The following is a 24,964-nucleotide window of genomic DNA, read 5'->3' as shown; positions in this document are numbered from 1 at the left end:
GACATGACCTCTGCCTTAATGCACTGTGTCACACTTCTCAGGGATGCAATGGGTTGCTTAATGCTTTAGGAGATATTTTGTTCCTTATGAGAAAGCTGATAACATCAACACCTCAAGAACACCCACAGGCCATTTTAAACTAATAACACAGGAGAGAGGAATTATTCCAGGAAGTCATCAATATTCCTGTGACTGCCCATTAACTCCCTGGACCTAAGAATGAAAAAACACACCCCAAACCCTCACGTCCTCACAGTCCTTTCTTTCCTGTATAATCTTCCTTCACTTGTCACTCAAGGAAGAGATGGTTTCTTAGAGTACTGACTTTGCATCATCCCATAGTCGCACCACCTGGTCCTTTGTGACAGCAACCTCCTGTCTCAGAGTCTGAGTGGTAAGCAGTACATCCTGGCTAGGTCAGTGACAATGACATCCCTCCTTCCTTAGTCTTTTTTTTTTTTTTTTAAAGAGGCATGTAGTTTTATTGATTTATTTGTTTGTTTGTTTATACATGCACTGGGTACAGTCAGAAGCGCGGGAGGGTGAGAGAATTCACCAGAGCCAGAGTGGGGAGCAGAGCAGGCAGAAGGACTGAAGTACACTGCTGAGGGGAGCAGCGGGTGGCAGGAGAGGTCTGCGCACCATGTGGGACCCTCCTCTGGTGGCCGGGGAGCAGCCGGGGATCGAACCGGTGCCGCAGAGGCCGCAGGCAGCTTCGCAACCCAGCGCTCAACCGCTGCGCCACACCACCGGGGAGGCCCTCCTTCCTTAGTCTTTAACCTGCTAGTTTAGCTTAATGCACATACCTCATTCCTGATGGGTTTCTGAATGGTTAGATATTTTTGTTCCTTCTAAGGATGCAGATACCATCCATGCCTGAGGAACATCATTAGATTGTTTTAAATTGATAATGCAGAAGAGAGCAACTTTTTCAGGAAGGTCATTCATAATCCTGTGGCTGATTGCCTGATGCCCTCCAAAACCTGAGAAAGAAGAAATCTTCCTCACACTCCACACATCCTCATTCTTTTCTTTCCTTTATAATCTTCCTTCACTCACCACTTGGGAAGATAGTTCTTTAGAGTGCTAACTCTGCTGTTCTCCTGTGGTGATGCTACTCATTAATAAGTGGTTCCTTTTGTGCAAACAACCTGGTTCAGAGTCTGGCTTTTTGAGTGGCAAGCAATATGACTGTATTAGGTTGGTAATAGAAGCAAAATCAGTGCAGGTTGAATGAAGGATGACCAGTCATAAACCCCAGATATCCTGAGAGGACTTCATGCAAAGATCTAATCATTAACCCTTATTCTACCCACATTCCTCTCCACCACTTCCCATACTTCTGCAATTTGAGATGCAGACTTCATTGCTGACCTTTAGAATGACAGATGATGTTTGTGACTATTTGAGTACACTGTGTCTTTTTTTTTTTTTTGCATGTTTTTATTTATTTATTTGTTTGTTTGTTTTGTTTATACATGCACTGGGTACAGTCAGAAGCGCGGGAGGGTGAGAGAATTCACCAGAGCCAGAGCGGGGAGCAGAGCAGGCAGAAGGACCGAAGTACACTGCTGAGGGGAGCAGCGGGCGGCAGGAGAGGTCTGCGCGCCATGTGGGACCCTCCTCCTGTGACCGGGGAGCAGCCGGGGATCGAACCGGCGCCGCAGAGGCCGCGGGCAGCTTCGCAACCCAGCGCTCAACCGCTGCGCCACCGGGGAGGCCCTGAGTACACTGTGTCTTAACATCTATGCTGCACAATGTGAATTGTTGGGATTATATGCAGGTAATTTTTTGTGTGTAGTACTTAATAACAGCATGATGTAAGGCAGTGTTGCCAATGTTACTAGGAATCCTCTAATACTTCCAAGAATGTAAATAAACACTGTAATAAAAAAGTAACCTGGTCAAATAAATTTAGCAAATTATGAGTGCTATATTATCCTCTTAGAAAGATACAGTCCATCTTAGCATATTAAAGTCTCAGAAGTATAATGCTACAGAACATGTTTTAATTTTGTTTCACTTAATGTTTTCATAGCACAGTTTTTTTTTAAACCACAGTGGATTGCTTTTCACATAACCACCTAAGAGATCCAAAGTCCTGTCATGAAGTGGGGAGGAAGTTGCTGAATGATGGTGGTGGGAGTGCAAAGTCACTTACCACCTCACCAATGGGGCTCTGCAAAGCAAATTATTGAGGAATGGAACCAACACTAAATTAGAAGTCAGAAGACCTAAGTTCTCATTTCCCCTTTGCCACTTAGGCAAATGTGTGATCTTAACCAGACACTTCCCCTTTTGGACCCTCAAATTCCCCATTTGTAGGTTGAAAGAATTGAAAATAAAAATCTAATATGACATTACTAGATTATTTTTAACAGTCCTTCTAATCCCCAATCTCTATCCTGCTCTAGTGGATGCACAATTTTGGTTTTGATGCCTTTGCTTGGGCTAAATGGCTTATTCATACCGTGGGTAGTTAGCAATTTGGTCTATTGGTCTAAGCTCTGTTTTTCTCCATCTCCAGAACAGCTGGGCAGAAGCTTGGATGTTCTCCTAATGCAGCTGTTTCCCTCACAGAGCTAGATCAGAAGGGGAATTATTTGGCAATCCTGAGCTGATTATGCCAACTCTGGGATAAATTTTAATATTGTAAGAATCATTTTTTCACCTTTCCTCTTCTCCTTTGGAAAGGACTCCCATTGCAAAAATCATTGCCTGGAATGCATACAAAATATAACAAATAGTAAAGTGACTGCCTGGGTTAAGGAAGAGCTGGTGGGTAGGAGAAATTTGATAGTGATCATCAACTAGGACCATGAATGCCCCAAGTATCTTCCAGGAGACCAGGTGCCCAAGAATGTAGTGAGGGGAGCTGGGCCCAAAGTTTCCCTGGTCTTGAGAAAAAATATAGCCTGTCTTTTTGTTTCTTTTAAAGTATAACTGTAGAAAGTACAACTGGCTCAATTCAGATTTTGGAGTCACCAAGTTAATATAGAAAGGGGTCAGCCTATTGGTATTTCCCCCTGATCGAGGCCTTATTAGAATGATGCCATGTTCAAAACAGAAATTCCACATTTTCTGCTCCTTAGGATAGCCACCAAGTTACCACTGCTCAGGTCCATCTTACACACAAGCAGAGTGGTGTTTCACTCTGAATATTGTCTCTGCAAAGTCAGAAATACAATTAGAAAGATCTGTAGCCAGGATTTCTTCCCTTGTAAGGCATCACCTACCCAGTGTCCTTCCTTCTTCCCTGTGTTCTGCAAACTTATAGAGCATCCTTATGTTTCAAAATGTTGCAATGAGCATCACTCTATGCCATGGACATATTTTATTAATTTATTTAAATGTAGAACACTTTATTGTTCCAATTTTAGTATATATGCTGCCAAAGCAAACACAAAAATATTTTAAATCATCCTCAAAGGTGGTGAAATGTACCTGTGAGGAACACAAGGATGGCTGAGAGACCTGGGTTTTTTTGGGTAGGGGAACCTGGGTTTTAATTGAGGGATTGTGTCCCTTACTTTTTACAATACCCAGGCTATTGACTAGTATGTAGAATGGTACTATTTAAATTGCTATATTTCTCTATTTTGTCTAGGCTAAAATTCAGTTTATGCAAGTTAAATATGTATATGACATCCATTTCATGAAACACATAGGAAAAACACTTTCATCCTCCTAAAGAGTTACCTCCAGGGTAAGGACTAATATTGAGGCGCTAGAACCAAAAGAGGGTCAAAGAGGACTTCAGTCTTCTCAGTAATGTTTTGATTTTTATTGAACAAGGAAAACGTGTTTGTTTTTTTCTTGTATAACATGAAAGGACCTGTGACTACAAACTGCTCAAAATCTATTAGTGGAGACAGGTGTGAAAACAAAGATAGTATCCTATGTGCTATAATAGCAGAGTGATATGGGAGTCTACAGTTGGGGGTAGTCATTCATTTCCCCCTCTTAACTACTTAATCACATCCCTGTCCTTTTGTTCTGTGTTCAGGGAAACAAGGTTGAAGCCTTGTTTATCCTGGTTCAAGGTGACCTAAAGGAGGCTAGGGCAGTTTGGCTTGTCTCACCAGATCCTTCCTCTGCCTTAGGGGAGGGTAGAATTTATGGTATGTAGGGCTAGGAGAGGCATATAGACACCTGGAAGAAGCATCTGTATTAGTTTTTCAATCTGTCATTTCTTCTGTCATCAGAAGGATGCTGCTAAGGGTGAGTGGGGGACCTTGGCTCCTGAGGTGTGTAGACCCATTCATGGTCACACCCATTCATGGACACACTCTCAGCAGTGTCTTCCCCTCCTCTTTGTCCTCTTGTGAGGCAGAATGGATAAGATTTAACATTCCTAACTTATGGACTTGGAAGCAAAGACACAGGGATCAGGAGCAGAGACAGATACCCAACACAGGGTTGCCTCCCAGCACAAAGTCTTGTTCATCTACACTGCCCCTCCCACTCTCACGGACCACTTCAGAAGGAGATTATAAATGAACTCTGAGTGCAGAGCCCTGACAGCATAGCAACAGAACCATAGGAAACCCAATGGATGAGTGATCAGATTATCTTCCTAAGACAATAGTGTGAGCTCTCTCCTGTGCTTAGTGAGACAACTCTACAACCTTTTTTTGAGAAAATGAGGTTTCTTTCAACTGAAGGCTGCTCTTGGTATAGTAAAATAGTAGGCTCTCGAATGTGATAGAATCTACTATGGTTGGTACACTGGGCAAATTACTTGACCTCTCTGGACCTTAACTCTTTATCTGTCAAATGGGAAAAACACCACCTGTCTCACTGGATAACTGAGGAATGAACAGAAGCCAGATGCCTGGCGCAAAGCGGGCACTTATATTACTAGTCCTATTAACACTAATACACAGAAACCATATTTAAGTGAAGTCAGAAAGCAATAAAGAGTGTCCATTTATGTGTAAACCAGAAAATTACAGGCCCCAACATACTTGGCATTTATTATGGGAGGTGACACTGTTTCCCCTTATAGCAGAACTGTGGGGGAATCTTCCAGAAACTCTTTCAGGAGCTGTTAACCTTGATTTAGGGAAGTATATGTGGGTTTCCCCAAGAATGGACTTTCCAGTCTACCTTCTTTTCTGTTGTTTGTTTCAGAATAACCCACGGCTGATTGCTTTTGTTGGACGTCACCCATTCTTTGGGTTTTTCCTATTGGTGTACTGACTGAGCAAACATCTGGGAGGACATTCATGGTTTGGTGAGTTAGCTTAGTGGGAATAGTAAAATATACAAGTCAAAGGGAATACAGTCATGTTTGCTTAGCAAAGATTTGCAAAATGAGGTATATACAACGATTGGCAGTTGACAAATTAGCAGAGTCCTGTAAAGACACCACATAAAGACAAAGGAAGAAGACTCTACATGTGATAGATCTTTTGTGTGTGTGTGTTTGTGTGTAAGTTTGGTGTGTGAGATAGAGCTTTGGTAGAATTGGTATGCATAGAGAAGGAAGAGAGGATTTTCCTAATAAAAATTTCCCAATAAAAATCCAAAAATCACCCATTCCCTTGTGGGTAAATGCCCATATAAACAGGGTTGGCCCCAAGCAGGGCAGGTCACACTTGAAAGGTTGCCAGAAGTCTAAGTCACCTCTTGGTGGAGAAATACAAGAAAAAGTTGAGCGAAGACAGAGCATGAAGGAGGAAGACAGATGAGGAACAAGAAGAAATAGTTCCCTGTACCAAGTTTGGGTTCTAGACTTCTAAATGGAACTTTGAAAAAAAAAAAAAGATTTATTTATGCATACAAGAACTGGGGTACAGGCTGGAGGTGCCTGGTGTACCTCTGACCTATCCGCCTGTTCTTGTATGTAAATAAATAAATACACAAATAAAAGAAATGTATATCATGGGGGGGGTGGCTAATAAATGCCATATCCTTAATGGATTACAAGCTATGAAGTAAACCTAAGTTTACTGACATGGAAGTATGACAGTGCCTAACCTGTAGGCAATAAATACAAGATTCCAAACAATACGTGCAGTGTGAATACTATTATATTTATTGATCTATAAAACAGTAAAGAAAAGTCTGAAAGGATAATGCACCAAAATGGGATCATCTAGTTTACCTTTATCAGGAGTAGAAATGGAGGGACTAGGAAAGTGGGGACACTTTCACTTCTTTCTTTATATATTTTTAAGAGTGGTAGAATCATTTCTATTATTTCTATTATTTGTGTTCTGTTTTCCAAGAAAAAAATTAAGCACACTTTTAAAAGTGAAAAAAATATAAAATAGGGACAAGCAGGTTCTTCTAAGCATAACACCAACATAAAACCATAGAAGAAATAATTCTAAAATTTGAAACTACCATTTAACAAATGACAAAATTAGAAAGGTATTTGCAACATAGAAGACTGCAGTAGATACTGTGAGGTAGCTCACTCAACTTTTATTCCTCCATGCTTCTGCCTATACAGGGTGGGAACCTTAAAGCTACAATTCTCAGAGTCTCTGCAGCCAAGATTGTGGATGTGAATTAGATTCTGTGGATCAGATGCACTCTCACAATATTTAGAAGACACACTGTAAGCAGAGACCATCTTTCTGCTTCTGTTGCTATTAGCAACCAGGACTATGGAGAACTGTGTTCAGAGGCAGCTGTAACTAGATTCAGCATTCCAATGGCCAAGCATTGGAACCAATGCTTTATGGATGTTGAGAGGCTGCTGTGAGCTCAGGAGGGATACCCCACAGAAAAGTGAAGCCACGGAAAAGAGCAAAAATGAAAGGAATATCATAAAGGAGCATAGACACTATTGAAAACACGAAGAATGACACAGTGAACAGAAATAAAATAAAAAGGCAATGAAATAAGGATTAGAGGAAGGGCCTCCCTGGTGGTGCAGGCAGTTGAGCACTACACTGTGAAGCTGTCCGCTGCCTCTGCAGCGCGGGTTCGATCCCAGCCAGCAGGCGAGAATTCCACATGGTGCGGCAGACCTTTCCTGTCTGTCCGCTGCTCCCCTCAGCAGTGTATTTCGTCAGTCTGCCTGCTCTGTTCCCTGCTCTGTCTCTGGTGAATCCTCTCACCCTCCCTCACATCTGGCCTGTACCCCAGTTCTCATATAAATAAATCAATCTTTTATAAATATAATAAGGGGGCCTCCCCGGTGGCGCAGTGGTTGAGCGCTGGGTTGCGAAGCTGCCCGCAGCCTCTGCCCCGCAGCCTCTGCAGCGCCGGTTCGATCCCCGGCCACCGGCGAGGGTCCCACATGGCGTGCAGACCTCTCCTGCCGCCCACTGCTCCCCTCAGCAGTGTACTTCGGTCCTTCTGCCTACTCTGCTCCCGGCTCTGGTGAATTCTCTCACCCTCCCGCGCTTCTGACTGTACCCAGTGCTTATATAAATAATCTTTAAAAAAAAAAAAAAAGAAGAAGCTACGCTATTTAAAAAAATTAATAATAAGGGTTAGAGGAAAAGTGACAGTAATTGAAGAGAAGCATATACATAATTGTCATTCTTAAAGAGGAAAACTGGGAACAGTAAATAAAGACAAAATTCAAAAGTTACTAGCAATAAAAGAAGACTTGAATCTCTGGGACAAAAGGGCACACATACTACCTTCCACAAAACACGAACTAGAAGAGTCATCACCAAAACAGCTCTGCCGAAGCTTAAACCTCCAATACACTGCAGATCTTGGATCCCATTCATGGCAGACAATGATGATTTCCTTTTCAGGACTGGGAATTCAACTTCCAGTCACCAAGCCTAACAAATGGCTCCAGCTTCCTTCCATGTTCCATCTTACAGTGGATAGGATGGTCCCCTCTCTACAGTTTGGTCTCAGTTTCTGTCTCCTCAGAGACAAGCTTTACTGAGCACTTGAGTCCTTATTACCATTTGCTCTTGCTCAATCCACTCTTTCTCATCAGCTTTTTATAAATTTCATCACACCATTTCAAGTTTATACTAACTATAAATGCTTATGTGTTCCCTTCCTTCACTGGCACCCGAAGGACAAAGACTCTGTTTTGTTGGTGGCTTGGGTTCTCATGACCCAGTAGAATAGCAAGTACCCAACAAAAACTTTTTCAATATTAAATCACCGCTTCAGTGAGCACCTCCACCATGCTAAATATCAGAAGGCACCCTCAGTGCACTTCAACCTAGAAGTCATGAATGCAAGGCAGCACCTCCCTATCAACAGGATTCACTCAGGTCATTCTGCATGCACACTCTTTTTCCTTTGGGCCTTCCTGTTTCCCTCATTTTTGACTAATTTCTTAGTATTCAATTCCAAGGCCTTCATTTTCCCAAGTACTTAGACTCACCTTCACTATTTGTTTTTCTCTGGACTATAGACATTTCTGTGTCCATGCTCTTGGCTTATTCTTAGCACCCAGGTCGGTGCCTGCCCACCCTAGAGCCCCTCTGTGGTTCCTCAGCTCAGCAGACATCAATCCGCTTATTTCTGTGCCTCCTAATCTGCTTATTACTGTGCCTCCTCTGCCATGGTGCACGGACAGACCCACAGAGCACTGTCACTCCCAACCTGGGAATTAAATAGTGGTATGGACATTATAAAATAACAGAAGCAATCTGCAGGAGACAGGGAGCTGTGGTTTCTGCCAAATAGGTAATTTAACCAGGGCTGCTGCCACCCTTCCTAAAAATCAATCCTTGAAAAATGATGGTGGGATAAGACCCCTCACCACCAGGCAATAATACCACTGAATAGGGCATCTCAGCACTATGAAGCTATCGCCAGCCCTGGCCAGGGAGCTAACCCAGATGGCACAGGAGACCTCTCCTGCCTCGCCTCCTTCTCCCCTCAGCAGTGTATTTCAGTAGGTCCACCTGTTCTGCTCCGCACTCTGACTCTGATGAATCCTCTCACCCCCCGCACTTCTGGACTATACCCCAGTTCTTCTATGTAAAAATAAATATTTTTTAAAAACCCACAAAACCATTGAATGGATACATACATATACTTGGGGAAACTGCCGTGTTTTGAACTGGTGATGGGGAGGCAGGAGGAGTGGCCATACACTGGGGTGAAGGCAGCTGGGATGGCTGAGAAGTTAAGAGAAAAAATGCTGGAAAAACCTCCCTCTGTGAAGATCTACACAGTGCATGCTGCTGGTAAGGGGTTCTTAGGCAAAACCCCAGCATGGAAAAGCCATTGACTCACCTGCCAGTGAGGACCAACTTGCCTCAGACCTTTCACTTCTTCATTCCATGAGATGATACTTATCCCTAAGAACTTACTGGTGCCCTCATTACTCCTCTGTCAAACCTATGATAAGAAATGCAGATTTTACACATTTTATTTACTTAGTAACAAGCACAAAGCTTGACAATTAACCAAATAATTTTATAACAGTGACATACGGTTTTAATTTCTACTAAGATTCAAGGTTCTGGACTGGTCTGACAAGTTATGCTGAGGCATGTGACATTTGCTTTATTCTTTGTGGTAACCTCACCTATATTACATTTTCATATCCCCAGCCAAACACATCAAAATTTCACTGCATACACATTCATGTACACTCATGTATGTAAACACATGAGAAATCTCTTCCAAAAAACCTGTAGCTCTTTTGAAATGTCATTAGGAGCTCTAATTGGGGGGTGGGGAAGCCAGAAGTACTCAGATTTCATGATTTAAATATATTCAAGTGAGAAAATGTCATAAAGTTGTTAAGTCACTAATGCTTCTGTTGAAATAGAAAAATTTAACTGTTATGCATTGAATTTTTAAGTAGCATTGAGTCTAAGATACTAGTTTCTATAGATGGGAAAAATGTTGTATATATATATAAAATGGGAAAGGTACTGGTTGGGCATTTCCCAAAAAATCAGATAACATATTTGGACTAGTTCTAAACATGTCCAATTTATCTTATACATTAAAGAATGAACTTCTAGCAGAATGCCAACAAAGCTGATTTAAATAAGCCTTCTCCCCTTGGTAGTGTATTTCAGTAGATCTGCCTGTTCTGCTCCCCACTGTCTCTGGTGAATCCTCTCACCCCACCCCTGCACCTCTGGCCTACACCCCAGATCCTGTATGCATAAATAAATCTTAAAAAAAAAAAAATAAGCCTTCTCATTTCAGCAAATCTACTGGAGAGGTTGTAAACAAAAGACTAGTTTATACAATAATATCTTCTAAGATATCCTATGAATATACCAAAAGGCAGAGTAAACAAGGTAATGAGATGTAAACTGCTTTATCTTCAGTAGTCTGTGCAACAACAATTTGAAGTAATTTATTATAGTTTTAGCTACAATATGCAATATTTAAAACTTAAAAAAATAAATGTTATTAAAATTTCCCACAAATAGCTTAGCAACTAGGTCTCACAGACTGGGTTCAATCAGTTTCACAAAGTGCTTGGCTCCACACTGTAGGGCACAGTGACTCTAAGCGCTCGGGGTAAAGGCACACCTAGGTACACGCTCTTGCACTACCTTGAGGTTATGAAGAGTCACACTCCATGACTCCAGCCACAATCCAGCTGACAATCCTGAAGATCAGGTACCTATATGCTCCAGAGAGGTCATACAATGAGACTCCAGGCCCACAGCAGACAAAAAGGACAGGAAAAATCTTCAGCCAGAGACTGGTCACTGTAAATTTTAGTCTGCTCTTTCTTGCTTAACTATTTAAGGAGGGCTACTCCCTGCAGCTTTACATAAGACCAATTCCACTTCTCTAAATAGAACAATCTTACTTCAGTTAAAATAAAAAAACTGAAGTATGTTTTGTAATAAGCACCTCATCTTCCCAAAATAAGAGTGCATGGCTGTGTCTGTGATCCTCATCCAGGTTTTAGAAAAATTGACAGCGTTAATAAAGACAAGATGCAGGGGCCTTCCTGGTGGTGCAAGGGGTTAAGATGGAACCGATGAAGCTATCTGCAGCCACTGCAGCATGAGTTCGATCCCAGGCCAGGGAGCTACCCACATGGCGCAGCAGACCTCTCCTGACTCACCCGCTGCTCCCCTCAGCAGTGTATTTCAGTCAGTCCACCTGTTCTGCTCCCCATCTGTCTCTGGTGAATTCTCTCACCATCCCCTGCCATACCTCTGGCCTGTACACCAGTTCTTATATGCATAAATAAATAAATCTTTAAAAAAAAAAGACAAAATGCAGATTAGTTTCCATATTTATTAAAGTTTTTCTAGGGAATATATTACACTTAAAGTTCAATACCATAAATAAAGATTAGTTCTAAATTTTTTTATTTTATTTGTCAAAAATGTAAACATAAAAGAAAATAATTTACCACTCTCTCCTCAACCCTGACTAAATGTATTAAAGGAAAAACAAGATCGTCCTTTCAGGTAAATTCTTTCTTCGGAACAAGTAGCGCAGATTTTATTACAATGTTACTCTCCTGGGGCGCAGGATATTGGCATGAATGGTGCCCACTATGAAATGCGTCTGCAGAGTTGTGATGAAGTCCACCAAGTCCACCTCTTCTACCAGGACTACCTAACTGCCCTCAAAGGTGGGCTGTTCTCTTTTTAATTAATCTCCAAAGGCCTGGACAGGGCCAAGGCAACGAGCACAAGACACTGTGATGAATAAGATGTGCAGGATGGCGTACTCCTGGAGGGCTACAGAGCCAGCCGTGACCTAGCAATTCAGGACAAGTATTACTCTTGGAATATTAGAGCTAGAAAGACTCTGAGAAAGCATCTAGTGAACACTCAATTGGTGAGTCTTCTAATATTGAAGAGAATATTGATAAAATTGCATGGAATATTCAGATATACTTATTTATGTACCTTCCTAAAACTATTAGATTTCATTAATTTATCAAATATTGATAAACTCTAAGCCAATACATTAGGCTGAAACTAATTTTAAGCATAATTTATATTTTTAGAACGTGTATTTAGCCTTAACAAAAATAATTATTCTTCAGAAATAAGTTAAGGGAAAAGGATGTGTTTCAGGCAAATATTAGAGGGGTCTCCATTAATACGACCTAACTGCTTATGAGTTTCATGAAAGCCTTAGTTCAAATCTAATGACATGGCTTTTGCCTCTTTCCTATAAATTCTCTTAAAACCCAAGAGACAAAGTCACTTGATAATTTTGACAACTGGAACCATAATACTATCAAAATGAACCTACATCTGTTCTAAAAACTGAAGTAGTCAGTTTTGAGTCAGAAAGGGACACCAGCCTACTAACCTCAAATCAAGCACTGCCCATTCTGTATCCCTGTCCCACACCTCACTTCACTACTGCAGTCTGCAGTCTCTTTCTCGGTGAACTGGTTTTGCTAAGATGAAGGGCATAATCTGCCACAGGATATATTTAGGCCATTTCAAATTCCACTAATTCTGCATTGAAATCTCCAATTTAAAAAATATTTGTTTTTAAAAATATCGTTATATTCTAAGTGATAAATAGTGCCTACTAAAATTTCATACAGGTTCAGTGGTCTTCTAAGTGTTGACCAAGTATTCTATGTAGTACCAGTGATAAGCAAACATTTTCAAGACTTGTTGAAGAAGGAAGACACCAGTGCAGTTAGCTACCCTCAGAAACTCAATATTTTATAACATACTTTATCAAGTTTCATTATTTGTGAAAACACTGGGTCGCAAGATTCCAAGCTTAACAAGTATAGAAAAAAAGGTCATCTATAATATTTTTTCCAGAAAGTCATTAGTGCAAATATAATTATATCAATAAAAAATAAAGCAAAAATATATTTCAAGTATAAAAGCACCATGCTTGGAAATAATACTACCTAAATGGCATTACTGCACAACAGTCAAAATATATCCAACTTATCACTGTAAATCTCAAATATATCAATCAATAGTATTTTTGGTTAAATTCTTTATACTTTGCAGGGTGGTTCATAATCACAATAGGAATGTAAGTTTAGACTTTTATAATTTTCTTTTTAAAAATATACTCTACTTTTTTTTCTCTGATCTGGCACAATTTAAACATAACATATGCTGAAAATAGAGAATTGGCTTGACACCATTACTATTAGCTTCTCTGTAGCAGAAGTTGATTACATTAGAGACTCCCAGCTTTTCACAATGACAAATACCTCTAACTTAAAGCTGCATGCAAATATGTATTTTAAAGTTATGCATTAAAAAAAAAAAAAAAGGTGACTTTCCTTTATCCTGGGCTTGATGAATGGCTCTAATGCCAAGAAGTCAGAATTTCTCCTTAATAATTATGCTGCTTGTTCGCTTAGCACAATTCCTTAGGTACAGTGTTTGATAACTATAGGCTCAATTAAGGGCCAACCAATAGATGAATGAATGAATGAATGAATGAATGAATCAACAAATACTGTCCAAAGGCTTTGCTTATAAAGCCACTGCACTTCATTAGCTTTAGAGAGAAAAAAATTGACATCATTCATCATTGAAAAATTTCAAACTGGAATTACTAGGTAGAGTTGGTAAGTTCTGGTGCCAGAGCAGAATGGCTTTTGGGGACCACAATTTCTGTGGTAACAGGAGTATGAAACGCAAGAGGTAAAGGACATTGCCTCCCTTTAAAGCAAAGACAATCTCAGACTTCTGGGGACTGAGCCATACATTGTGTGGTAAAGTAGACCCTACTGGATAGGCCCGACACCAAACCTACACTTTGCTATTCGTAAATCAATCAGACCATCTTGTTTTGACTTATATTTTTCTTCTTAAACATAATTTTCAGATATAGAGATTTTTCTGTAATAATTTCTATGCCTACTTGAAAATAACTGCTTACCTGTCTATACTAGAATTTCTTTTTATCTTCATTGGTCAAAAAGGAATAGTTCTATTTTTGTTGGGATATAGTTGTCATAACTATTATTTGAAAAACATAATTATGTTTTCTTCTCTTTGCAGGTCGGTCTTCAATGTTTTTACAGGGCAGAGTGTTTTACTTTCTCTGCTTACACAAATCTAAAAGTCAATACAATTGGAAGTGGAGCTCTGAAGATCAGTGTGCACAGACACAGATGGAAGAGGGCTACATACAACGGCTCTTCAGTAGTAAACTGCCATACAGCTGTTTTGAAAAAGGCAGGCATGATTAAATAAGATTTAACAAAATCTAATGAAAAGAAACTCTTTAGAGCAATGATTTAAGTGTACCATAAACAATCATTACATTCAAAATAGGTATAACAGTGATTTAGAAATCCCAATTCAATTGTTTTTTCTAAGTTAAAGGGAAATTTATACTTCTGAGGACAGGGCCCATAATTTATAACCTTGTAATAATTATTTGTTCTTTAAATTGTTAACGTATTGATGAACTTTTCCATCACTTTAGGTTCATGAAAATGCTGAGGTATGTTATCACTCTGAAAATTTCACCAATTATCCCATTTTCAAAGGAAAACATTAAGAAGGTTATGTATCCTGAAAGATAAAGAGACTTGGTGACTTGGAATTTGTTCTTCTCCAAGCCCAGAGGCTGTTGTGTTGCTGATGAGGCGTGACTGTTATGAAGCTCAGCTTCAAGGTCTGATTGTAGTCAATACTTCCAAGTCAGTCAGGGATGCCACTCTGCCATCTGCATAGGCTGGCACTCACCCAGATTCTGTGCTTTATTCAGAGGAACATGATATAAAGGAATATCTTGAGAATTCACTTTTCAAGTCCTAGTGCCACACGCACAGAAGAAATCCAGCCAGCAGAGGAAATAGATTGCCTAACAGAAGCCAGAGGGTAACCACCAAGCTGGAGGAACGGGAACAGAGATCTAGGGTTGAAAACAAAAAATTGAAGAAAACTGACTTTCTACAGATATTTTTGGAATAAATCATACAAACTAAATATTGACAGATCAGTAAGGTGGTTTTATTGAAAGACCACTTGTTTATTGAACCACTTGTTTATTGGTTTATTGAACCACTTGTTTATTGAACCACTTGGTTTATTAGTGGTTTATTGAACCACTTGTTTATTGAACAAAGACCACTTGGGAGAGCAGAACCAGGAGTGACTTCTTGAAACCTAGATATACAAAGTTTTTTTTTTTCCCCCATGGAGAAAGAACAAAATATTAATGGAGGAAGAAAAGAAGACGCATCCATCTTACCAAGGTTAAAAAACAGCACCCAAGGAATGAAAAGAAATGTCTTAAGGTAGTATCCCAGGAAAGCTAAACTGGCTACCCAGGAAAGTAAATAAATGTCTTGGTTATTCTAAGATAGGATATGGGACTCTCTTTTATTCTTTCTTGTCTCTTATAAGCAGGGTGACCATATAATTTATCACCATTTTGGGAATACAAGTAATGAAATAAATTTCTAGGCCCAAGATGAAGTCACTCCTACCTGGGATGCCACATCAACAAACCAAACTTCCGAGTCTATAAATGTTCGACTTGACCAGAAACACAGTATATTCAGTCAGTCTCCAACTGCCAAGCCAGCTCTGGGTTCTACAGTTATTTCCTTGTTTCTTGATCTTTCTAAATAAGGTGAGCTGTGCAACCTCTGCAAATCAACATAAGCAGAGTATTTCTTCCCTGTATTCTGCATCCCTTTCTCTTAAAACTTACAGCCCCTTTTCCCTTTTTCGCAGTGCATTGTATTAAGAGTGGACACTGCCTGCTTTATGAAGTGTGAAATATAATCTTAGATCAACTAAATTGTTCCCTTTGATTATTTTAATATAAGGGAATATGATTAATAACTATATCAGGATATCAGGCATAGGAATGGCCCCCAATTACTAAAATCTACCCATCTATCCATATCACCCCAAGCCTGATTTGGAAATAGCTGAAGACTATGGGCTTTGGACACAGAAGTAAATTTCACTTTAGTCATGAGTTGTTCTCACAGCTAAACCTATTTCCCCAAACAATTCTCAGAATAGAAAACATTTTACAGCAGTCAAGAGACCAAGTCAAACTTACATTAAGATAAACTGTCCTTTTTTATATTTTGACCAAAAAAAATAACAAAAACCAACAAGCCTCCAAGACTGACTTGCTTCAAAGGTAAGAAAATCATGGCTGGTCTTCAAAGGTAAGAAAATCATGGCTGGTCTTCAGCTACACAATGAGCAGATGATAATGCCAAGACACGTGCTGTTCTTCTGAGCATTTTATGTATGGATTTAGTATTTTATTTTTTGATTTCACTTATTTTTCAATCACTCATGTAATATTTAAATGCAATTATCATACAAGTAAGTGATAAATACTTCCTAGGTGGCAAGGAATAAAGTTAGGTGTATACCTACAATATAAAAGCATCGACCAGAGCGAAAAATTGGTCCATGTGCCAAGTACATAGAAGGCCCACATTAATAGACCTACACTTCTAATGTATTTTTAATGAAAAAAAAAATAATTGATTTAAATAAAAGGAATACACATATATATGGTTGAAATGTTTAACATTAAAACATATACATGGTTCTTGCCCGAGCCCAAGACTTAAGAGGTAATCATTATTAATAGCTTTAATTAATAATAATAATTTTCATACTTACATAATATACTTAAAAATACCATGATTTACACTCTTCATGCTCTTGTTCACTTGGCCTTTGTTTTGTTCAACAATATATATTTGAAATTTTTCCATGTTAGCACAAAAACTATGAAACTTTTTTTTGAACAATATAGTTCTTTGCCACAGGGCTATGGCTTGATTTTGGCAATAAATAAATGAATATATAGTTTTTAAAAATTGTCTTACTATTGCAAACAATGCTGCAATATGCATATAGGCCTATCTTTCTCTTGTTCCAGTTTTTTTAATTGTTATAATGCAATTTTTAAAAGTTTAATTGATTTGCCACTAGTTTATTTATGGAATATTTTAAAAATTATTTATCTGCATGTAATACAGGTAAACCATGGGGAACTTCTATTCTTCCCCAGTGGAATCAGTTGCTATTTGTTAAATCCTAGAAAAATTCTACTTAACCAAGAAGAGTGATTTTCAAAATGTGGTCCTGGGATCAACATCAGCATTGCCAGAAAAACTGTTAAAAATTCTGGGACTCCAACCCAAATATTATGAATTATGAACTCTGGGAGTGGTTTAACATGCAGTGGGTGTTTTACATGATTCCAATTCATGCTAAAGATGTGTGTTGAGAACCTCTGATTGAGAATTGCACTATCTCATACGGCAACCACTGGTTATATGTGCTATTTAAATATAAATTAAGATGAAATAAAATTTAAAATGCAGTACTATTTAGTCACCCTAACCACTTTCACATGTTCAATAATCATATTGTAGTTAATGACTATTGTATTGGATAGTGCAGATTACAGAATAATCCCATCATCCTAGAAAGTTTTATTGGTTAAAATCTGGCCTAGAGGATCATGTAGAGAGTAGCCATGGCCAAAATTAAGTAATAAGCCCCTGGAGTCACTAATGAAACGGGCTTATTCTTTTATCTCCTGATTCTCAGTTTGGCCCATAGGAAAATATTAAAACACTGCAGTTTCTGTGAAAGTACTCTTTACAAAGAAAAGATTTTTTAAGAGTGTTTTGAAATGAACTAGAGATGAGCAGATCTGGGTTCTGATCCGAGCCTTGATTTGACAGTAGATATATTACTTAATTCCTCTATACCTATAACCACATTTTGCATGTGTAAAATGTCTAAGTCCGACTTCACTAGGTTTTGTGATTAAATGCAATGATAAATATTTGAAGTACTTAGAAAAGTGCTTAACATTCAATAAAGGGAAACAATTTCTACAATCTGAAGAGACTAGAAAGAATTCAGAAACAGATTTTTCATATTCATTAATGGAAACTGTCTTAGGTAATATAGGACAATTATCTAATCACACACTACCACTTAGAAGTGATGACTAGGGAAAAGGAAAAAGAAAGAATATGAGGGTTTTCTACCCTGAAGGAAGTTACAAATCTGAGAAAGGCTATATGGACTAGCCACTTGAGAACAACAGAACAAAGAAAAATTTGAGGAGAGGAATATCTTTTTACACTTCCTCCAGAATATAGAACATTCACTGTTTCAAAAGTATACTTAAAAAATCTAAAAAAATACTTTAATTCATGAGGCAGATTAGGGAGATCACTTATTTAATCAGTTCTATCATAGGTTAATTTGAATTATTTGCATTTCTCATACAACTACATTTAAAATATCAAATTTTTTACAAGATTTGTGAGTCATAAAAACAGTATTAAAAAGCAACAAATTATTTACCTAAAAGAAACAACATATATAAAGTCTGCCATAGTCTTTGGCACATGGTTTAATAAATGTTCATAAAAGAGAGTGCACTCTATTCGCACACATTATGGGAAAACAGGATATTTTATCTTTTTAACAGTGATGCTTACAATGTTTAAACTGCCACACCTGAAAGTATCTATTCTTCTAATATTTTATACTTTTTAAAACTGTGGTAATGGTTTGAAGGTTTCAATGGTCTTTGAGCCTGCTTCCACATAGAATTCCTTAAAGGAAAAAAATCACGATAGTAAAATAATCTCAGAAGGGTGACTGATAAAGAGGGAGCAGGTTAGGAAGTAGAGCCTAAGGAACAAGTCAGTGGAGGGGGTGAGGTGGTTGGCAGTGTCTTCTCAACTCCTTTTAACAGATTCACTAGTCTTTGTCATGCTCTAAAGAACAAAAAATTCATATCCCTTCATCTGCTCTGGCTCTTCTCGTTCCTACATAGTCTTCCACTTTACTCCTAAAATTCTCAGCCTTCAAACATCTGAATAACAAAAACTTTCTTTACTGCTAATGGCTCAGCTCAGCTCCTGCTCAACTCTTTCTTAGACAATGATGGTGATTTTTTTTTTATAGTTAACCCTGAGATTATACAAAAGAATGAGAACTCCATCGCAATTATCTCTGTGGTTCTGCTGCTACCTCTTTTTTTTTTTAAAGATTTATTTTTATTTATCCATGCATACAAGAGCTGGTGTGTGTGTGTATGTGTGTGTGTGTGTGTGTGTGAGAGAGAGAGAGAGAGAGAAAGAGAGAGAGAGAGAGAGAGAGAGAGAGAGAGATGGGGGGGAGGATCCACCAGAGACAAAGTGGAGTGCAAAACAGGCAGATCTACTGACATATACTGCTGAGGGGAGCAGTGCGCAAGACGGGAGAGATCCACTATGCCATGTGGGCCAGCTTCCTGGCCACCGATTGAACCCGAGCCCATGCCAGTGGCTGCTGACAGCTTTATCGTTCTGAGACTTAACCCCTTGCGCCACCAGGGAGAACCTGCTGCTGCCTTCTTAATAACAAAATGGAGTCATCCTACCAGCTTCACATTAGAAGTTAAATAAGAGTCTTAACACTGCATTTACCACATCAAAAGGAACATCTTACAGCATTTAAAACAATTCCTTGTGGGCATCCCTTATGGCACAGGTGGTTGATGGTCGCACTGTGAAGCTGCCCGCAGCCTCTGAAGCACAGGTTCGATCCCTGGCTGCCAGCGAGGGTCCCACATGGCGCGGCAGACCTCTCCTGTCTCGCCCGCTGCTACCCTCAGCAGTGTATTTCGTCAGTCTGCCTGTTCTGTTCCCTGCTCTGTCTCTGGTGATTTTTCTCACCCTCCCACGCATCTGGCCTGTACCCTGGTTCTTGTATAAAAATAAACCTTTAAAAAAAAAATTCCTTGTGCCATTACTGCATCACTTTAAAAACTCCTATGATACTGAAGTACACTCTGTAAAAAACAGTTAACAGAGCTAGCTTGACACTGCCACCCTTTGAAAGTCCCGCTGGAAGCATGGTTTTAGCTGGTATCTGGGAACTGGTTTCATCTGGACTTCACCTGCTTATCCTTTTTCCCTTTGGTGATTCGTTTTCTATTCCTTCACTTTAATAAATCTTAGCTGTAAGTACAACTGGAGGCTGAGTCCTGTGAGTGCTGGAGAATCACTAAACCTGGGGTGGTCTTGGGCAGTCCTAACACAATTACTGATCTTCTAAAACTTACCTCTACTTACAGTTCATAGCTAGATAAAACTCCCAGGACATGGGAATAAAGAATAGTAAATCCTGAAAGTGGAGACTTTGAATTGTAAAATGAATGTAGCCCTCCTTTTACAATGAGACCATGAACAAGCAAAGGGCTACACAGGTGCATTTAATAATATCTCCAGAAGAGAAAATGAAATACTGCAAAGAGTTTTATTATCCATAATCTAAAATGTCAAATTGCCATAGGTCAAAGATTCAATTTCAAATCCATGAATTATGCTTTTATAACTCATTGGCCTCAGTTTGTGCATCTTCAACAATGGAGAAGGCATTCTTTTCACGACTGTCCTTCCACCCTTCTTTGGGTTCTAAGGGATTTAACAGGAATTTGTCTCCCTATAATAGGTTTGTCTCAATTCTACAATCTGGAACCTCACAGGAAGAGTATGCTATCCCTCAAAGAAAATCACTGTCTTTGCCAGTTTATCTATCTTATTTTGTGTGTTTTTGTCTCCCTGCACCTTTCTTTGTGGGAATGCCAACCCTTCTTAAGAAACTTTTCACAGGCCTCCTTGGTGGCACAAGGGGTTAAGGCGCAGCACTATGAAGCTGTCCGCAGCCAATGCAGTACAAGTTGGATCCCTGGCCAGGGAGGTGGCACAGCAGACCTCTCCTAACTCATCTGCTGCTCCCCTCAGCAGTGTATTTCAGTAGATCTGCCTGTTCTGCTCCCCACTCTGTCTCTGGTGAATCATCTCACCCCCTGACATCTCTGGCCTGCACCCCAGTTCTTGTATGCATAAATAAATAAATCTTTAAAAAAAATCTTTTCCTGGCCTCCCTCATGGCCTATGGGTTAAGTCTCAGTGCTATCACTACTAAGGCCTGAGTTCCATCCCTGGCCAGGGAGCTAACCCACATATGGCATAGCAAACCTATCCTGTCTCTTCAGTAAATCTGCCTATTCTGCTCCCTACTCTGTCTCTGGTGTATCTTTTCATCCCCTGCACCTCTGGAGAACACCCCAGTTCTACTCGAAAAATTGAAAAAAAAAAATCTTTTCAGGCCTCCCTGGTGGCGCAACGGTTGAGCGCTGGGTTGCAAGGCTGCCCGCGGCCTCTGCAGTGCCGGTTCAATCCCTGGCTGCTCCCCGGCCACCGGAGGAGGGTCCCACATGGCACACAGACCTCTCCTGCCGCCCCGCTGCTCCCCTCAGCAGTGTACTTTGGTCCTTCTGCCTGCTCTGCTCCCTGCTCTGGCTCTGGTGAATTCTCTCACCCTCCCGCGCTTCTGACTGTACCCAGTGCTTGTATAAATAAATAAAAATAAATCTTAAAAAAAAAAACTTTTCCAGTGCCTTTCCTTTTCTTTCTTCCCAACTAGTTATAATGAAACTAAAGTATATTTACTTGCTTTTTGCATTTAATGAGCAAAATTTCCTTTAGTCAATTTCAAAATGAATAAAGGAAACATTTACTTTTCATAACCTTCAATGAATTTTGTTGCTGTTTTTGTTTTTTTCAATGAACTTCTTTGTGTAAGTCAGACATGACTTGCACAGAATGGTTTCTTATCTTGCTCTTACAGAAGTGTTAATTTACCTACTTACAATTTCTAACAATGTAGATTTTCCCATAAAACTGCAATTATAAGAGTAAATGCTCAACCAGTTTTAAAGCTGCCTTGAAGAGATTTTCAGCATTTTATAATTAAAGTCCCCCTCTTTACTTACCCAGAGGTAGAGCTCGGGTCAAGTTAGTGGCTGGAGGATCTCTTTCTGGAGGGCAGAACTCACAGAAGTCCCAACATGATGGGCAGAGTAGGTTTCCATTGTAAATCCAGCCATTCATCTGAACACTGACAGGGAGCACCTGCCCGGCCCTACTACACAAATATGTAGTATCCTGGACCCAAACTTTCAGACCCTGAGGTGAACAAGAAATCTTCAAACAGAAAAAAAAACACCATCAGATCATTAAGATTCTAGTACATGTGCCGTCTCCTTTAATTGTAGGAAAATACATTAGGATTACTAAAAATATTGGCAATAAATCACAATTTGGGATGTGGGCATACATATTTTCACTCTTATCAAAAGTGGATAAGTTTTTCTGGTTCTAAAAGAATTTAGCATCTTCTCCCAAAATATTTATTAATTACAAAGGGAGTTAATTAAAAGAGTAACTTGACAGCAGAAAAACATAGCAGATACCAATAAAATAACATTACCAATAAAGGGATAAATAAAAAATACTACCAGAAAAACAAACATCACTTTCTGAAATTACTGCCCAACATACGCTTCCTGCATTTAATCAAAAAGAAACATCAGACAAACCCAAATTGAGATACAACCTAGAAAGAAATGTCTTATAATCTTTAAAAGTAGCAAGGTTATTATGAAAGTCAAGCAAAGATTGTGAAACTGTTCTGGAACAGATGGAGAACAGAGACATGATAATTACACAACATGTGATATTTGTCCAGATGCTATTAATACAAGACATTATTGGGACAATTGGCAAAACCTGAATGGGGTCTGAAAATCAGAAGAATCGATGCTAATTTCCTGATTTTTTTTTTTAAATTTATTTTATTTATTTATACAAGCACTGGGTATAGTCAAAAGCATGGGAGGGTGAGAGAATTCACCAGAGCCAGAGCAGGGAACAGAACAGGCAGACGGACGAAATACACTACTGAGGGAGCAGCGGGCGCCACAGGAGAGGTCTGTGCGCCATGTGGGACCCTCGCCGGCAGCCGGGGATCGAACTGGTGCTGCAGAGGCTGCGGGCAGCTTCTTAGCCCAGCGCTCAATCGCTGCGCCACCAGGGGAGGCCCTGAATTTTTGTTTTAATAGTGTTGTGGTTATATAGGAGGCTATTTTTGTTTATAAGAAACACGCAAAAAGGTATTTTGGGGGGTGAAAGTATGTCAATAATTTGCATTTAGATGACTCAGAAAAAAATATTTTGTATCATTCTTGCAACTTCTCTGTCAAAAGAATAAAACAAACAATAAAGAAAACAGAACAGCTAGCCATATATTAATAGAAATCATATGTATTTTCCCAAATAACATGTTATTAGTATTAAATTAGAAAAATTAACTGAAAATACTAGACACAGGGAAGCCAAATACAGGCAGTCAGTCTTAGTAGACATTATAAATTTGAACAATCCTTTTGTGGTGGTACAGTGGATAAAACATTAAAATAGCCTAAAAAAAGACATTTTACTATCATTGTCATTGTTCTGGATTTATCCCTTCTAACCTGATATTTTCACTTGGGGAATTTATTTCAAAAGTAAATTAAAAAACAGGTAAAGCAGGGCCTCCCCGGTGGCGCAGCGGTTGAGCGCTGGGTTGGGAAGCTGCCGGCAGTCTCTGCAGCGCCGGTTCAATCCCCGGCTGCTCCCTGGCCTCGGGAGGAGGGTCCCGCATGGCGCGCAGACCTCTCCTGCCGCCCGCTGCTCCCCTCAGCAGTGTGCTTCAGTCCTTCTGCCTGCTCTGCTCCCCGCTCTGGCTCTGGTGAATTCTCTCTCCCTCCCGCGCTTCTAACTGTACCCAGTGCTTGTATGTATCAATCAATCAATCAATAAATAAATCTTTAAAAAAAAAAAAAAAAACAGGTAAAGCATGTAAATATAGTTATAAAAGCATAGTAAAAATAAAAATTAACCCAATATATAAAATGAAGAAAGGGCCTCCCTGGTGGCGCAAGGGGTTGGGATGCAACCTATGGAGCTGTACGCAGCCTCTGCAGCATAAGTTCGATCCCCAGCTGGACAGGGAGTGGCCCACATGGCGCAGCAGACCTCTCCTGGCTCACCCACTGCTCCCTTCAGCAGTGTACTTCAGTCAGTCTTCCTGTTCTGTTCCCCGCTCTTTCTCTGGTGAATCCTTTCGCCCCAGACACCTCTGGCCTGTACCCCGGTTCTTGTATGCATAAATAAATAAATCTTTTAAAAAATAATAAAATGAAGCAATGTTTTATAACCATAAAGAATAGTATTATTGGGCCTCCCTGGTGGTGCTAGGGGTTAAGACGCACCCTATGAAGCTTGCCACAGCCACTGGAGCACAAGTTCGATCCCCAGCCTGGGGGCCACCCAATTGGCACAGGCAGACCTCTCCTGACTTGCCCGCTGCTCCCATTAGCATTGTATTCAGTCAGTCTGCCTGTTCTGTTCCCCACTCTGTCTCTGGTGACTCCTCTCATCTCCCACAACTCTGGCCTGTACCCCATTTCTTATATGTATAAATAAATAAAATCTTAAAAAAAAAAAGAGGGCCTCCCTAGTGGCACAGCAGTTGAGCGCTGGGTTGCGAGGCTGCCCGCAGCCACTGCAGTGCCGGTTTGATCCCTGGCCACCAGGCGAGGGTCCCATATGGTGCGCAGACCTCTTCTGCCACCCGCTGCTCCCCTCAGCAGTGTATTTCGTAGGTCTGGCTGTTCTGTTCCCCGCTCTGGCTCTGGTGAATTCTCTCACCCTCCCGTGCTTCTGACTGTACCCAGTGCTTGTATAAATAAATAAATAAATCTTTAAAAAACAACAACAAAAAAAAACACTGGCCCACAGCCACTATTATTAAAAAAAAAAAAGAATATGGAATATTCGTTAAGTTGGATCCTCCTAAGTTACAGGATAATTGTATCTTAATAAGTTCTTAATAAGTTGAAGGAGTCATTTAATATCAGATGTAGATCCTTCCAACCAAGAGCAATATACAGATTCAATGCTATTCCAATAAAAATCTTAATGACATTCTTCAAAGAAATAGAACAAATACTGATGAAATTCATATGGAACCACAAAAAAACATGAATAGCCAAAGCCTTAGTGATGAAAACAAAGGAGAAAAGAGGTATCACACTTTCAAACTTCAAGCTATACTACAAAGCCATAATAATTAAAACAGTTTAGTATTGGAACAAAAACAGACACACAATGGAACCAAATAGAGAGCCCAGAAATAAAAACACACTTATATGAACAACTGATCTCTGACAAAGGAGCAAAGAATATGCAATG

General features: G+C 39.7%; 2 protein-coding genes across 7 annotated transcripts in view; both read right to left on the bottom strand.

Annotated features, from left to right (window-relative positions):
• Nucleotides 1-9,196, bottom strand: part of OSBPL11 (oxysterol binding protein like 11) — a 100,589-nt gene extending 91,393 nt beyond the window's left edge. The window contains exon 1 of the mRNA XM_054700494.1: nt 9,178-9,196. The gene's annotated coding sequence lies outside the window, so the exon portion shown is untranslated. The remainder of the gene's footprint in view (nt 1-9,177) is intronic.
• The window catches only part of LMLN (leishmanolysin like peptidase), a 75,370-nt gene that overhangs the window by 3,944 nt on the left and 46,462 nt on the right, over nt 1-24,964 (bottom strand). For 2 of the 6 annotated variants that reach the window (XR_008553850.1, XR_008553851.1), the window contains exons 16-18: nt 21,661-21,871; nt 13,756-14,739; nt 9,178-9,282 (exon numbers count right to left, since the gene is read on the bottom strand). Coding sequence is in view for 1 of the 6 variants with exons in the window: in XM_037525394.2 (XP_037381291.1) it covers nt 14,639-14,739; nt 21,661-21,871 (312 nt within the window). In the remaining 5 variants the exon portion in view is untranslated. Of the gene's footprint in view, nt 1-9,177; nt 9,283-10,987; nt 11,123-11,156; nt 14,740-21,660; nt 21,872-24,964 lie in introns of those variants that run through there. The other 4 variants (XR_008553852.1, XR_008553853.1, XR_008553854.1 and 1 more) reach the window with 4 other exon arrangements.

Source organism: Talpa occidentalis, unplaced genomic scaffold, assembly GCF_014898055.3.
Source record: "Talpa occidentalis isolate TD23 unplaced genomic scaffold, MPIMG_talOcc4v2.1 talOcc4.4, whole genome shotgun sequence".
Classification (NCBI taxonomy): Eukaryota; Metazoa; Chordata; class Mammalia; order Eulipotyphla; family Talpidae; genus Talpa; species Talpa occidentalis.
Note: the sequence above shows the minus strand (reverse complement) of the source record. Positions and strands in the feature narration are given on the sequence as shown.